Source organism: Crocodylus siamensis, chromosome 6 (genome assembly GCF_052110815.1).
Source record: "Crocodylus siamensis isolate JL-2025a chromosome 6, ASM5211081v1, whole genome shotgun sequence".
Lineage (NCBI taxonomy): Eukaryota > Metazoa > Chordata > Crocodylia > Crocodylidae > Crocodylus > Crocodylus siamensis.
Genome location: NC_143400.1, coordinates 29,966,961 through 29,983,226, shown reverse-complemented (window position 1 = coordinate 29,983,226; position 16,266 = coordinate 29,966,961). Strand labels below are relative to the sequence as shown.

Below are 16,266 nucleotides of genomic sequence, written 5' to 3'. Positions count from 1 at the left end.
GCCCAGCTTGTTAGCAGGCTTCTCATCCCAGTCTTCCAGGTGCTTCATTATTCTGTTTCCAGTGATCATGCCAATCAAGTTAACCAGGTACAGCTGTGACGCTTCCTGCCCTGCACTCCCCCAAATCATCCTTATGGACTTTCTTACACACAAATATATATAACATTTGGATCAAGTACCTGTTTTTAAAAGAGAGCCTGCCTATTTTTTCCCAGCAGCTCAGACCTTTCTTCCTTGAGGTAATTTAGCACTCCTCCCCTACATCAGCCAAGCCTCATGATCTATTGCTTATTTTAAATTGTTAGGTTGTTCTTGCCTCTCTTCCCTTGTAGTAGCCCCTAATCTAACCACTACATCACCCTGCCAAAATAAGGGACAAACCACTGGAATCCTGATGCTCCATGTGGACGGCTAGGTAGTAAACCATTGGGTAGCTCTCCCTCTAGTGTCTGATCCATGAATACAGGGGTATAAGTTTGTAGCCATGTGGTATAAGGACATTGGCAGACAAGGTTCTTTGGGTAAATCTGATCTTTTATTAGACCAACTCAACTAATTGGAAAAATTCTATGCAAGCTTTTGGGTATAAATACCCTCAGCCTGACAACGGGTATTTAATTTAGGGCTGTGCGAAACAGCACTGTTTCATTTCAAGTTCCGTTTCGACAGGACAGCGTTTCATTTCAAGTTTCATTTAGTTCTGAAACCGTTGTTCCGTTTCGTTTCATCGAAACTGTTTGATGTTTTGCCCATAGACTAATGGGGAACCACAAAACTGCCTATAACTTTGTCGGTTCTTGCCCAATTCAGATGGAACTTGCAGAGACAGTAGCTCCTTCTGAGGCCATGAAGCCTGCCAAGTTTCAAGGACATAGATGCAGGGGTTTCTGGAAAACTGCACCTCAAATTCTTGAAAGCGAAATTTGTGTTGTGTGTGTGTGTTAGTTAAGGCACAGCAGGGTGGAAACTGCAGGCCTGGTGCCCCGTGCTGAGGCCACAAAACCTGCCAAGTTTCAAGGAGATAGGTGCAGCAGTTTCTGGGAAACTGCATCTCAGGCTGCTGACAATCAAAACGTGTGACGTGTGAGCGTTAAGGCACGGGGTGGGGGTGAAAACTGCAGGCATGCTAGCCCCTGCCGAAGCCATGAAGCCTTCCAGGTTTCAAGGAGACAGGTGCCAGGGCTTCTGGGAAACTGCACCTCAGGCTGCTGACAAGCAAAACTCATGATGTGAGTGACAGAAAGCAGGCCAATTCAAACAATGCTGCCTTGTATGCTGTTTTTCCATCCCTCCCCCAGAGCACTAGGATTGGAAGGGACCTCAGTCACTAGCCAGCTACACAGTCAATATGAGAGCAGTCCTTCCCCCTTCCTCTCCTTACTTTGTTTCCCTGCAGACAAGCCCTGCCCAAGTTTCAAAACTCGAAACATTTCAGCTGCCCTCATTTCGTTTTGAGGCAGTTTCAAAGCCCTTCATTTTGTTTCTATTTTGCTGTTTCAAGCTCGAAATGAGTTGAAACAGCATTGAAATGAAACAACTGGCAAAATTTCACACAGCCCTAGTATTTATACCCAAAAGTTTGCAAAGAAGAATTTTTCCAACCATTTGCGTTACCTTGATCCATGAAGAGAGACACATCGTTAGCTGTGCTAATCTGAAGTCAAGCAGAAAGCAGGCTTGATTTCCAATGTATCTATCCAAGAATGACAACCATCCATCAGTCTTACTCCTGGATCAGTGGTGAGTAAGGCGAGGAGAGAGACTGGCACAGCTTGGGTTTCTCCAGTTTCCTCTTTATTAGCCACTTGATAAATGGATACAATGAGCAACCTTGGGCATAATATAAAATGTACTTAAAAGGAAATGTAATACAACAGAACCTGTTGGGTTCTTAATGTTCCCTAACAATTTTCATTGTGGTCTAAAATAACATCTGAAATTATAGGAGTACAAGATCTATATTTTATTTTGGCAGAAGAAATATCCTATTTTACTTCTTTGTATTTCCACCCCCCATACCCTCCATCCACCTCCAGCACAAAGGGGCCTTGTACATGGAAGTCAGGCTTTTCTACCCAAAATTTTGGGCAGATTGTTCAGATCTCTCATTTCCCACTGTTGCTGAGAGACAAAAACGTCACTACACATGCTACAATCCCTTATTTTTTCCCCCACCTACCCCATTGAAATATCTGCTGAAATCATGTTGACAACATCCTGTCAAAACTGATATGTGCCAGGGAAAGCAGCGCCACAGCTCTGGAGGAGTTGGTGACTAGGTGTGTTGTACAGAGAACCTCAGCATCTTCAAACATGAGCTCCCCCCAGGTTGTAGTGGCTGGCCCATCAGACAGTCTTCAGCACAGGCTGCTTCAAGCCCTTATCTAATCCCAGTTGCTAGACTGCATCACAGTAAGGTCCGTCAGGGTTGGACCTCTGTCTGTGGCTGCACTCACCTCTGGGGAGGAAAGGTGGGGATCCTCACACAAGCAAGATTAGGACCTCTTGACCACAGCGCAAGCTGCTTCCTTCCCCCAAAAAGTCAACAGGTAGCTTATAACCCTAACTCTCTTCTGGAAAAAACCTACTAGTTTACCCATCTGTCTGCTATGACTCTCAAATCCCCTCCAGGGGCTCTCCCATCAAAAGGGAAAATCTTTACTATCTTACTATCTTCCCTCCCTAGGGTGTCGTCCCTCCTGTGCTTTGTTTGCCATTTTTAGAACTACTGGGGGGAAAAAACCCTATACTAGATCCCTGCTAAATTGGGTCTAGACCTTCCACATTGGCATCTCTCACTGCAGTGAGATGCACCAAAATAAAAGCAGGTGCTCAGAAAAAGTTGGGGAGGTAGGAATTGTCAGGTACTTGGTCCTGTAGCTCCCCCTCTGGCATTCCCACCATGCAAGAGGGGACATGGCAAGTAGGGATGCACGTGAGGATGAGAAGGTGACAACCTGTGCTCCTCCCAATCTAATCCCTGGAGGGTTTAGCACAGACATTCAGATAACTAATGGGAGGAAGAGCAGCATAAGCCTTGGGTGGAGAGGCCAGGCTATACAACAGTCTCCAGCTGAACCCAATGCCTATGTGGGCTGCATTTAAGAAGAGTTATAGGAAGCATAAGGTGCTACATATGGCATTAACCAGATCCTTTCTGAAGGGGGTATCCCTTTTGGGAGTATTAACACCAGATGTCTGAGAAACTGACCAGGGTGTACAGAACCAGCATGGGGATGAGTTGGGGCAGAAGAACTAGTCTCAGTGTGACTCAGCAAGCTCAGGTTTTTTGTTGTTGGGTTTGGGGGTTTTTTTGTTGATCAAAGGATGATTTAATTAGTCTGTAGGCACCTACCTAAAGAGAGAATATGTGGTAGCACCTGGCTAAATTGAGAGATTGGTTTGAAATCAGGAGATCTGAAGCACGTGTGATGCTTGGTGAAATTTGTTTGCCAGGATTTTGAGCATCCCAAGTAAGTTTGCATTCATGATCTCCAGCTTCTCTTTACATGTTCACCCCTTTCCTTGATAACAGAATAATGAAAGAGTAAAGCAAACAGGAAGCTCAGGTCACACTAAGTCCAACCCCTGCTTTGGGCAGGATCAGCCCCATCTAAACCACTCATCCAACCACCCTCCAAGTGAGAAGGATCTTCCAGGTATCCAACCTACACTTCTCTAGTTTAATTGCTACTGAAGACTGTTACTCCTGGCCCCAAACCCTGGAGCTAAGGAGAAGAGCTTATCACTATCCCTACCCCTGAACCTAGGTGAGGACCATTATCACATTTTCCCCTCCCACCAACCTGTGATCAAAACATGACCATGTCTTCTTTCAAGTCACAAGATTCTGAGTCAAGACTTCACCCAAGGGGTGTGAGACTGTACAGCAGCAAGCCAGTTAATGCTGCCTGCCATCTTTCTTTCTCTTTCCTATTTCATGCTATTTTTCCTGCAGGCCTGTGAAGTTAACAACCCTCCATTTTCTCCTATTTGCAACAGAGAGGCAGCAGTTTCTCCAGCCACAGGGCTGCAACTCTGTCCTCCTTACCTCTCAGGGCTTTGTTCCCCCACCCTAAACCTCACCCCCCCCCATTGTACATTCATGAGGCTTGCTATGTGCCAACACCTTGCCATCCTGTATATGAACCTAAATACAGCATAACTTACAGTAGTGCTACCCTTGCAAGGCTCTGTTGTCTAGTCTTGTTTGTTCTGCTTCACCACAGAGTCCCTATGGGAGGCATTTGAGGACCCCATTTCCAAGATAACGTACTTTCACACCCTCATCTCAGATAATTGCATGGGAAATCAGTTTCCCACCTGCATTTGAACAGAACTGGACTAACATCATAAGACAATGACTGTGTTAACTAGTAGGTCCCTTAAAGGTTCTGCTATTAGCTAGCAGCAGCTGAAGTCAGTGGCATTCACATAGGTCCCTACACTGAGATCAGCTGACCAAAAACTATCTATTTATCTATCGATCTATTTTCCAATTTTAATAGCTGCTACCTCCCAAAAAATCATCTCCAAAGCATGGATGGGCTCAGAGGATGCCCTGCCTTCCTGGAGAACCAGCTTTCATATCTAAGGAGTTGAGCCTCTTGAGTGTAGAGACATATTAAAGTGGAAGCCAACAGTCTGCCAGGAGGGAAGTGTCTGGTGAATTCAAGGTAGGAAATGGCCTCAGCTTTTCTGCCAGAGCCTCTCCTAGAAAGAGAGGGAGGAGAAATCAGCCAGGCTGTGGGAAGCCCACAGTAGGGGAGCAAACACCAAAACAGTTTTCCAGAGAGTGTCAGACAAATGCTCTGCATTGCACCAGCCTTTGTAAAAGGGAAGGAGGCTGATCCTGAGGGGTGTCCATGGGGTCCCAAAAGCTCTCCATCTCATACTCAGCTATGGGGCTCCATTCCCTTCATCTGCACCCAGGCACACCCTCAGGATTTCTGCATTCTTCTCCAAAGCCTTGGGGCTGGCATTAGATACCATTTCCCAAGCACTGGATGACACATGCTCCACATACTGACCATAGGAAGCTCTGCTGGAGCACACCCATCTCAAGCAGTTGTGCTGAGAGCGCCTCAGGCCAAGCCAATTCTGGGATAAGCCACAAAATCCTGATCCCCTCCCAAGACAGAGCCTGGGATCTCCAGGCCATCAGTGCAACACTCCTTGATGAGGCTGACTTCCTTCCTCTGTCAGGACTCCCTGTCTGGATTTTATTGGAGGGGGAGTGGGGGAAAGAGAGGAAAGAAAAATGTCATTTTTAGCGTCTGTTTGGTCTCAGCTGCTTCCAAGTCAAAAGGCTGAAGCCATAGAAAGAGAGCTTGTGGCACCGCTACAGGTATTGGGAGCAGCATTTGATTGACAAACTGCATGTCCCAATGGAGCTCATTAAAACTCAGCCTTGGCTGTGGCTGTCTCATGGGACACCTCGGCACTAGGCTGCTCAACCCGAATTTAGCCCCTTGTTATTGTGCCATTAGAACGCAGTGGCTGCCCTGCTGACAAGTGCAGCATGCTGCGTTGGCGGCTGCATTAATGCCATTCTGAGCCGCAGATGCTTTTCCTGCTAATGACAAGCCGCGGCACGAGGCTGACTAGAAGGTGGGTCGGTCTGCTTTTGAAGAACCCCAGGCAGTTTATAGCCAGATTATTCATAAAGGGCTCTCTCCTCTCCCTTCTTTACTCTTGTCCCCAACTGCCAGTTCTGCAATTCATGCACCACTAGATGAAAAGGCCATTGCACAAAGGCAAAAAAGCCTTTCTTTGTTCCAAGTCCAGCATATGCCAGCATTGGAGGAAGAGCCAACCTGGGAGCAGCAGTACCACCTGGGGTTGGTGCAGGCAGGAGATGGGGGTAAACTGGGAATGATGTGATGAAGGAAGATCCAGGACAGGTAGGAGCCAGAGACAGAAGCAGGATTGATCTCTTGGAGCCTCTGCACCAAGGGGCAGTTCCAGATTCTGGCTTAGACAGCCAGACTGGAGCAGCAGTCCAATGCAACAGGGTAACCTGTGGACATCCATTATTAGCACTGTCCTGATGGTACCTGTGACACCCCTGCTAGGGACAGCAGGAACAAAGCTACCCCTACAGCAACAGGAATATTTTGACCCCTCCACACAGATACACGTCTGACTGTATGCATGCACACCCTGGGCATCTGGGTGAGAGGCAGAGTTTGAAGTGATGGGGGTTTGAGGCACATGAAATTTGCAAACTCCGAGAGCAGAAAGCAGGACATGAGGAAGAAAATCAGCGGTGATTATCATGCCATCTGCACCCCAAGGGCAGGGAGAGATCTCCAGGAGATGACTGAAAATGGCTAGTCCTTTGCACCCATCAATGCGGGGCATGCTTAGATGTATAGTAGGAATGGCCATTGGCTAGCGGTCCATTAGCACGTGAAAGCTGCCAGGGCCTCAGAGCCATGCAACTGAATCTCCCTAGATCTCTGTAGTTATGGCCCAAAGCTTTTCAATTGGGGGGGGGGGGGGGGCGGGAAAGAGAGTTACAAAAAAAAGACTCAAAGCTAACTCCCCACCATGCTGGGTTTGCTCCCTGCCCTCCAGGTAAAACAAGTTCTGGGCAGAGCCCTTTTCCCAGCTGGAATTTCTTGCCGTGTAGATGGGGACAATGAGGCACAAAGCCCAGGGTTTCCCATCAGGGCAGTAGCGGAGCTGATAGCAGGAGTCTAGACTCTACATTATCCAGACCAGAGCCACAGCCAGGCTTCAGATGGGGCAAATCATCCCAGTACCAGTCACTTTTATGCAAATCCAGCATGTCAGGGAGCTTGTTAAATTATCTGGGGTGGTCAGCAAGGCCTGGGCTCTGATCCCACAGGTCCTGGGACCTAGCCTTATACTAGAGGTTTGCATCAGTCAGTCTATGCTACTGCAACAAGGGCATATGCAGACAAGAGCTAAGTCCACACTGCAGACAGATGAAGTACACAACTTCTGCAGCTCCTCAGATGGCATTAGGTCTCTATGCATCTTGTAATAGAGCAGAAGCAGCTACTTCTGGACAAGGCCAAGCCCATTTTAGAGGGAGGAAGCAAGAGGGACAGTGTAGAAACAAATCTTCCTCAAGTTTTTAGTTGCAGCCATACTGGTCTAAGGACATAGGCAGGCAACATTCTTTGAGATGTGAAGTCTTTTATTAGACCAAATAATACAAGATATCACATCTACTCAAAGAACTTTGCCTGGTCTTCTTCCTCAAGCCATTCAAGCAAGGCAAAACCAGGGGAACCCTTTGCAATTAGCCCAGAGGCAGATATAAGGTTTCCCACTGTGTCACCTCCCTCCCAAACGTGGGGAAATGGTCCCTTGCCTTTATTGCCCATTCCTACCTTTCAGAATTGTGAATAGCTGGGAGCTGGATGAGACCAGGTTTCACTCACCTGTCTATAAGTCTGGGCCAGCCATGAAACAACGGCTCTTTGCTCCCTCCAGTGATGAAGTAGCAGAACTGCAAGCATCCCATCCACAGCCTGGAACAGAGAATGATGGGAGCTCCTGAATAGCAGCCTTTTGACAGCTGCTTCACCTCCACTGCTTTAAGTCAGAGTGAACTCAGGTTACAAAGGAGATAGTGCAGCCAAAAGGGACTGACATACAAGTAGCAGGTGTTTTAGGATACAAGCAACCAGTAGAACATTTAGACTGGTGTTATAAAGTTAGGTGAATTGTATGTCCTTATCTGGCCTACCTATAAACTGGATTCAAGGTGGCTGCAATAATTGCAATGGCAACAGCCTGGAAGAGAAATTACACCCCTAAAAAAAGTGATCGACTGGTTTTAAAACTTTTAGCAAGATTTAGTAATGGAAAAATGGAAAATGTCTAATTAAAATCTATGTTCTACAGGGGAAAAGGAAAAAAATTATTAACTTAGTAGTTTGGTGGAAATGCTTGTAGTGGATTAGGAGAAAAAAAGTCTTCTGCCACATCAGGAAGTCTTTTAACTACTGAAAACAAGTGCTAGTTCTAGGACCTAACTCTTTGGGGGAGGAGGGATATTGGAAGAAATTCAAAACTCTAAAAGCGTAGATAATTAGAAGAAAGTGAGTTTTGCATTATGCAGAGTGCTGAGAAAAATGGGTGTGGTAAATTTAAGCATGATACATTTAGAGATGAAATGCACCAGCTGAAACATGAAAGGAATGGTCAGAAACTGAAAGGAAGGGAAGCAAACACAAGACTTCTCTGTGGACACTGACTTGGAGTGAAGGAGCACCATTAACAGCAGGCATTAGATTGGTCTTTAGTTGTCTTTTATGGGATTGCATGAAGCTTTAAATGTTGCATTTGTCACTTTATTAACAAATCCAACTTTATCCAATAAGTCAAAATAAGTGGAGTCCACAGCAATAGTGTTTTGAAGCAAGCCAAATTGTGCTCATCTACATGGGGACCAGAAAATCCAATAAGCTCAGGTGTGAGCTGACAGTGCATCATCTACTCTGCACTAACTCACTCCCAACAAAAACACTTGGTTCCCAGAAAGGGCTTGATAGCTAAGGGCACTCTCCAAGTGCAGTGAGCTCCTCTGTTCTAACAGAGTCCATTAGAGGGGTGGCTGAGCAGTGCTTACATCAGGGGCGGGCAATTATTTTAGGCAGAGGGCCACTTACAGAGTTTTAGCAAGCCATCAAGGTCCACAGGGGCAGATAAATATTAATTTTGTAAATTCTTTAGGGGCCCCGTGGGCCTGATAAAATGGCCCGGCCCTCGAGCCACATTTTGCCCACCCTTGGCTTACATTCATGCCCTCCCTTGCTTCACAGTGTTCCTTCTTGCAAGAAAGCCCTTTGTTTCCAAGAAGGGAAGGTGGGGGCCATTAATTGTGAGCAGGGGTTGAGTTTGGCCTATGAAAACCCAACAAGGAGAAAACTTTTAGCTGGAAGCTAAGAAGTCAACATGCATCAAGCAGTATCATGCATCTGTGGTTGCAAGCATCATCAGGAGACATTGTGCGCTATAGGGGCAGGGAACCGGTGCTCTGAGCAGTGGCTGGAACTCTGGAATAGAATTAACTAGCTCTGATCCTTTAAGGGCCTGGAGTGAGTTTGGGAGATGCTAGCTAGAGCTTCTTTGCTTACAAAGCAAATAGAGCCACACTTCCCCCAAAGGACAGCTCGCTCTCACAGGGGACTAGGGCAACAAGAACAGGTGAAGCAGCAACAGAAAGCAGCCTGTGTCCTCATTACAAGCCTGAATTCCCAGCATCTGCTAACACCTCCTGAAATGAAGTCTGTCAGCAGCATCTCTCCAGCTGCACCTCCTGAGCTCATGAGATCAGACATTGCACTTACGTAATCGGCTTAGGTGGCTGCCCCAAGAACAGAGTTGCCCTGCATTATTGGATTTAAAAAGTTAGTGAAGTTGTCTGAATCTGCCACCAAGCACCAGCACACCAAGACTCTGAATGAAGGCAGTTATGATACAGGGATTCAACAAGTACTTGACAGCAGCTGTACCTACACCCAGAGCCAAAGTTCATCACATAGCTCATGGTCAAAACTAAGCAGTGCACTGACACTCGGTGGCAGAATAATATATTACCAACACTGCCTTATTGCAAAGCAGCATCATACAAAAAGGACTGGAAGGATCTTAGGAAAGTATCTACCCCCTGCTCAAGGCAGAATCAGCCCTGATCAGCACGGATCCTGGCTTTCTCCTATTTAAAAAAATCCCCCAATTTTCAGTTAAAAAAGTAACCTCAAATCCACATTTTTCCATCATTAAAATGAAACACCATGAAGATTATAGATAGTGGTGTTTCATTTTAGTCATAGGAAAATATGGATTTGGGGTTACTTTTTTAACCAAAAATCAGGGATCCACCCAAGGCTCTCCCCCTTATTTTACACTTGATTCTCCACTATAGAATAAATGGAGCAATTCTGTTGCAGACCACTAGACAAGCCATACTTTTGACAGTCTGGATTCCTACTGAAAATCCCTGGTTTTATTCTATGAATCATGTTTAGGTGTTTGCACAATTAACATTGCTAATATTATGTGCCACCCTTAAAAGGATCTCACAACACTTCAGTTGAGAATCACTTCTCTAACCTATTCTTAAAAAAACCCCCAGAAACAACCCTCATACTCATCTCCCAGCTGCAAGACCTAGAACAGCCAAAGCACCCTTGAACTTCTGAAGCAGGAGGACAAGCTCAAAGTCCTGCATTCGCAAGACCAGAAAGCAGTTTGTCAAAACACTCACATGAGGAATGCATGTGGAAGCTTAGCATGTTACAGCTTTGGAATACCTCTGTTCTGGGAGACATGCCTCACAAGCAACCATCTCCCTATTCTAGTAGGGATAGAAAAGAATTGCTGGGTATAGATGGCCAAAAAAAAAAAAAAAAAAAGAAAGAACTCAAAGGAACTACTGGTTTTTAAACATCACAGCCCCTGCTTTTTGAGGAAAAGCCTTTGGGCAGGCATGAGTTCCCCCAAAAACCTCTGCAGCATATAAATATCTCCAACACCTGACAGCACCCAGTGTCATTCAACAGCACTGACAGTGAGAGTAGATTAAATTTGTAGTTCTTAACTTCTTAACCTTGTTAGACTTAAGAAAAAAATTACCAGCTCTAAATTATCAGTCATTTTTGATTGCACAAATATGTAGAGAGAGCAATCCCTCTGTTGCTAAACCTCAGACCACAACAGGACAGAAAGGAATCCAGTATCAAAACCATTGTGAAATCTCTTGTGAATCCTAGGTAGGCATCTGCACATCTGACAACACTAATATTGCATAGCACCCTTGCAGTACCCTGGTTAAGAAACAGCAAATTAAACCAATCCCAAATGCTAAATGTAGAATCTCTCCATTCCAACCAACTGTCCTTCTAGACTAAATCCTCAAGCTGAAGGTTAGGCCACCTCTTTCACTTGCAACTCTGGCTAATGGGGCACTCAGTGCAATGCAAACACCTACTGACCATGCACTTCTTGCTAAAGCCAAGAATTCAAGCTTTCATGACCTGGAAGATGGTCCAATGGAAGGAGCTAGGAGTAAGGCTGGCACTTGATCAATCTTCCAACCAACCAAGTCTCTAGGAGTGGAAAGACTAGCTCCTCCCCTTCTCCTCCATACCCAGTCAGGCAGGGTTAACCAGCAGTTTTGCAACAGTCCATATGCAAAAACAAGTGTCCTCTCCTTTCCCCACAATCCCCAAGCAGCTCCCTCCAGTCAGGGCTCCTCACTTGCTTACTCATACAAAGTGTTTGAAGAAATCCCACCCTTAAGCAGCTACCCCAAATAGACCAAAAACACAACTCTCCAGCTAGGGGAAAGAAGCAGCAGCAACTCAGTAGGAATCTTAACCCATTTATAAGGTATCAGTCAAAAGGCTGTCCTCTTCCTCTAAGCTGGGCATAAAAGCTACTGCTGTTCCTTACACTAAACTTACTTTTTGGAGACAGTTTGACATACCTGCACCTACAAGGCAAGCACCTTTCTATAGCACCATCACTCCCATGCCTACCCTAAACACCCTGAGAAGGAAGGAGAGAGAAAAGATTAGTCTGGGTTCACCAAGGCACACAGTCAGGCTTTGCAATTCACACTAGGAGCAGTCAGGGACGTACCAGAGTGCAAGGAGCCAAGATCACAGACACAATTCAGTTCATTCTCCAGGGTGCAAAGCCAAGGTCATGGTCAGGACAAGCAGTCAATAACAACCAGAAGGCCCTAGATAAGAACAAGCCTACCCAGGCTCCAACAAATAGGCATAAAACAGCATCACCCAAAATATTTCTACTAGGAAATGCCCCTGCACCAAGGAAGGGTTTTAAAGTCCTCTGATCAGGGGTTTGAGAATCCTATAGGTCTGCCTAGGTCATCTGGCCCCCCTTTGGGAACTTCATGAAAAGACCCAGGGTGAACTAGAATTGGTACTTAACCAGTTACCTGATGGTGCTATTGCCTTGGCTCCTGACTTTGGGGTTCTCAGTTTGAGCCAGTTCCAATGGCCAAATGTTTTTTTATCCCCAACACAACATGGGTCTCAGCTCAAGAAGCCCTACAAATCTGTTGATTACCAACTCAAGAGCTTGTCTCCTGCAGTGTCAGGCAGCCCTGCCCTTGCCGATAAAGCAGCTCCCAAAGGGATGTGAGGCTGGATTAATTTTAAAGAAAATGAAAGACAGCCAAGTTGTCAGACCCCCTTGGAGAGCAGGGGCAGGATGCAGGTTTCTAACACTGGCAGCAAGGCTAAAGTCTCCCCAGCAGAAAGCCAACCTCTTCCTCATCCTGAAAGTGACTGACTTCTAATGAAAGCACAACTTACTCCAATGGTTTCATGCCTTAGGCAGAGGGGATTGTGCTCCCCCCCACGCCATGGTTTCACAACTAAGTATAACATGGTGCCCAATTTGTTAGGAAGGAGAATTTAGAAGCCACAGGTTAGGTAGGAACACAGCAGCTGAGTCTTCACCTTACCCACAGCACCAGACTTTGAGTGACTTGAGTGAAGACCCTACCTCTATCAGGCACCAAGACATAGCCAGCCATGTTAGTCTGAAGTCAAGTAGAAGGCAGCATCAGTTTCTGAACCCTAAGCCTCTAGCAAAGCAGTATAAATTTCTGCTATTCCAGTATCGTGGGTAAAGGTACCAGCTGGTCAAAAGTGAAAGCTCTTACTCTGGGCAGACCAATCACTTGAGGAGGATATGTAACATGCAGGAGAGTGGATTCCTTCTGCAAAAAGTAGCTGCATCTTAGAGACAGCACAGCACAGGTAGGCAGGTACTTTCCGGTAGGACTCAGATCAGCTGTGTTCAAGATCTCAGCTTTATTACCTGCTGGTGGGACCCCTAAGAAGAGAAGGGAAAGCAGAGACAAACACCAGTCAGTAGAAGCATATCAGGAACAATTCAATTGTATTGGCCCAATTACAGTAACCTAAGCTTGGCTCTCCTTCTTCCCAGTGTGGTTTAAAAGAGAGGGGAGTAGGTCACCATGCCCAAGGGCCTATGTTCTTAATAGACAGGCCAGACCAATAGCAGTGGACAGTTGGGTAAAATAGGCAGAGAAACAGAACTGGGTAATTATTTTTAGCTTACTAGTTACCCAAACCTTTTCATTATTCCTCTATCTCTCTACTAGGTACTCCAGTGCCGATTCCATATCAGAAATATTAACATTTGAACACAACCCACCCCAAGCCTCAATACCACCAAACATAACAACCAGATACTATCTCTGCCACTGGTAAGAGGCTAAATAGGGACCGTGTGACCTGAGGTGACCAATGGAAGCCACTACACTGATTGGAGGGCTATAAAACCCTCCCACGTCCTGCATAGTACTTTTACAGCAGCAGCTACAGCCTTGGAGGATGCTGTTCTCTTGGTGATTCTAGCCTTAATGCATCTGCTCATGATCAAATGCTTGGCCTGACTGATCTGAGCTTAGCACCCTGAACTTGGAAGGATACTTAGCTTTGACCCTGTCTTATGTTCTGGTAAGCCCCTAACTGATTGTGGTGTAACCCACTAAGCCTGGCTATGGCTTAATTAGCTGTGACACCTTGCCTGTCTTTAACAAGGTACTATTCCTAACCAAAATGCAAAGACCTAAGGCCACTTAAAAGAGCAATCTACCAAGCACTTAAGGCTTAGTCAACACTCCTAATCTTGCTGGCAAAATGAGCAGTATCTACTCTCAGCTCCATGGAGCAAAAGAATCCTTGGTTTTGCTAACGGGGATAAATCACTTCTGTAAGGCTCTTGCCACCATCCATCAGCTGGCAGAAGGCAGATGTAGATATTCCCATGCCTCTTACTTGCTCTGCAGGCTTTTTTGCAACTTCCCAGAAATGTTCAGCAGAGCATAGTGATACTTGGCAACATTTAAGTACCCTTGAAGGTTCCCCCACTTGTCTCTATCAGTTCCAGCTGCCTTGGCAGCAGCTGTGTCGTTAGTTTCCCCTTCCAGGAGATGAGAGATTCTGTTTTTGGGTGTTCCTACAAAGGGGTGTGAGCTGCTGGAGCCTTATGCTGTGCCCAGATGCTGATTCCTCCAGGAAAGAGCTCTTGGTTTCAGACCCCTGTCCTCTCCTATATTCCCTATTGCTGCTGGGAGTGGTTGAGACCCTGCACCTGCAAGAGGACCCTGTGTAGCATATGCTGGAGCAGTAAACTAGGAGGAGGTATATGAGGGCTGGGGAATGCATGTGCAGGAGTGCTGCCAAAATCCAGGCAGAGCCCAAATGTAAGAAAGCTGTTGGCCATGATTTATAAGTCTGATGGGGATTGAGATTCACAGCCCTAACTTTACCTCCCCGGTGAGTATTAAGGGTCTGCTGAGAGCTTACCTTTTAAAAAGGGGGGGGAAAAGTCAAAAGAACCCCTTTTATAGGAGTTATACGGCTTGGATACAGGGCCTTCAGCGAGCTTCCCTCAAGATGTGTGCAAAGGGACTAACATCACTGGTCCTAAAAATAGTAACAATAATAACTAATGTCTATGGACTCTGCCAGGCTTAATTAATTTTCCCCCAATGCCTCATGAAAGCCTGCCCTGATAAGACTGTGATTCAAGTGCCGCCTTGTGGCAAGTCCAACCATTGCGACATTGCTTTCTAGCTGACACTAGCTTTAAAAGCAGTGTCATATTGCTGGTCCAAGTTCCGATTCTTCTAGGCTGGATGTTCAGTGCAAAGGCATTGGAATGGGGCTTAAGAAGGTCAGGCCAAAAGGAAGAAATAACTGGGTGAAGGGAAATAGTGCTCCTTGACTTTGACTGTAGCATTAGGAACATAAACAGCACAATAAGAGGCTGCTTGGACAGTGGGAGGTGGGTTATTACCATATGAAGAGAATCTGCTGTGAAAGATGAAAGTAGTATAATGAGCTCCAAGTAGCTAAGGAATGATTGACTTAAGCCCCAAAAGTCTCCTTAAGTCTGCAGGCTTTTATCTCTACTCCTAAGCAATAATAACTCCTTTGTACTTAAAGGAAAGTGGAGTCTTATGCTTGCCTAACTCCAGGAGCTGGCAATATCAGAGAGATTAAAGTCAGAGATTTCTAGTGAAGTCCTCAGATGAAGCAACCCTGGGAGAAAAGCAGTCTAAGGTCTGAGAGCTTGCAAAGAGCTCTTTCAGCTACCTAGTTGGTCTAATACAAGATAGCACATCTACCCAAAGAACCTGTTCTGCACATTAAGCATCTCATGTAGATGCACCCAGTATCACACAGCTCGTGCCCCAGTGTGAAGGATGTGGGTGGAGGCAGGGGGCTGTAGCAGACAGCCCAGGGCAGGGAGAAGTTGACCCAAAGAGAATGGAGCGTGTAGTCCTCTAAGCCTGCTTCCTTGGGACTATACCTTGAGGGACCTGGATGTAAGAAATGATTAGTTACAATACCATAATACTGGAAGTCCTGAGACTGCCTAACACCAGTTACTGTCAGTGCCTCTAACAGCTGTTTCTAGTGCAGCTGTTAGGGATGCAACTGGAGCAGAAGGCTATCATTGCAATGACTGACTATGCACTTAACCAGAGGGCAACAAAGTTACAGAATAGACAGGAAGCTGGTACTGACCTAGCACCTAACCCTGATGCAGTTAGCCTGCTGTTGCAGTGTAACACTGGAACAGCTACCAAGGGAAGGGAATGATCCAGTATTCAAGTGCCTGCAGTGCCCTGTATCCAAACCCAGCAGTCCTTGGCAGTTCTGGGCTGGCTGGTTGCTCCCTGCTATTTCTTTCCTGGAGGCTCCATATCTGTGCCAAAGGCTTTGGGAGTCATGCCACTCCCATCTGAGATGTGTCAAGGTAGAGGAAGATTAACTGGGCCCATGGCATTGAACAGCATCTGCTTCAGCTTTTAGCTGCTTCTCCTCGTGCCCTTCCCAGAGCTGAGATGTGCCTGGAGCTACCGAAGGGCTTCACTTGGGCCTCCATCTCTGCATCCCAGCAGAGAAGGCACCAGATGCCTCCTGCCCATTCCCAGAGGCTGGCTGCTGGACAGCCTGCGCTATGGGCTGAGAGTGATAACCGGTGGATGGGCCTTGGCTCTGTTGGAGAGGTAGTGATGGGGCTGGGGCTTGTTCCCGGGCTCACCTGGAAGTGCCGCGCTGCTATTCCCACCTCCTGGGCGCTCCTTCCCAGCCCGACGCGGAGAAGCTGCCCAGCTGGTTTCTCCGCAGGTGTGGTGCAGAGTTGCCCTGCCAAGTGTAGGAAAGCTGAAGGGAGAAGAAAGCGGAGGCGTGGGTGGAAGTACCTGCC

The 16,266-nt window shown here is 46.4% G+C and overlaps 1 protein-coding gene across 1 annotated transcript in view; it reads right to left on the bottom strand.

Moving 5' to 3' along the window:
* TCF7L1 (transcription factor 7 like 1) overlaps positions 1–16,239 on the bottom strand; it is a 76,262-nt gene extending 60,023 nt beyond the window's left edge. Inside the window, exons 1-3 of the mRNA XM_090055479.1 lie at positions 16,102–16,239; positions 12,680–12,852; positions 7,416–7,505 (exon numbers count right to left, since the gene is read on the bottom strand). Of these exons, the coding sequence (XP_089911605.1) occupies positions 7,416–7,493 (78 nt within the window). The 5' untranslated portion in view covers positions 7,494–7,505; positions 12,680–12,852; positions 16,102–16,239. The remainder of the gene's footprint in view (positions 1–7,415; positions 7,506–12,679; positions 12,853–16,101) is intronic.
* Between the last annotated feature and the right edge of the window lie 27 nt (positions 16,240–16,266).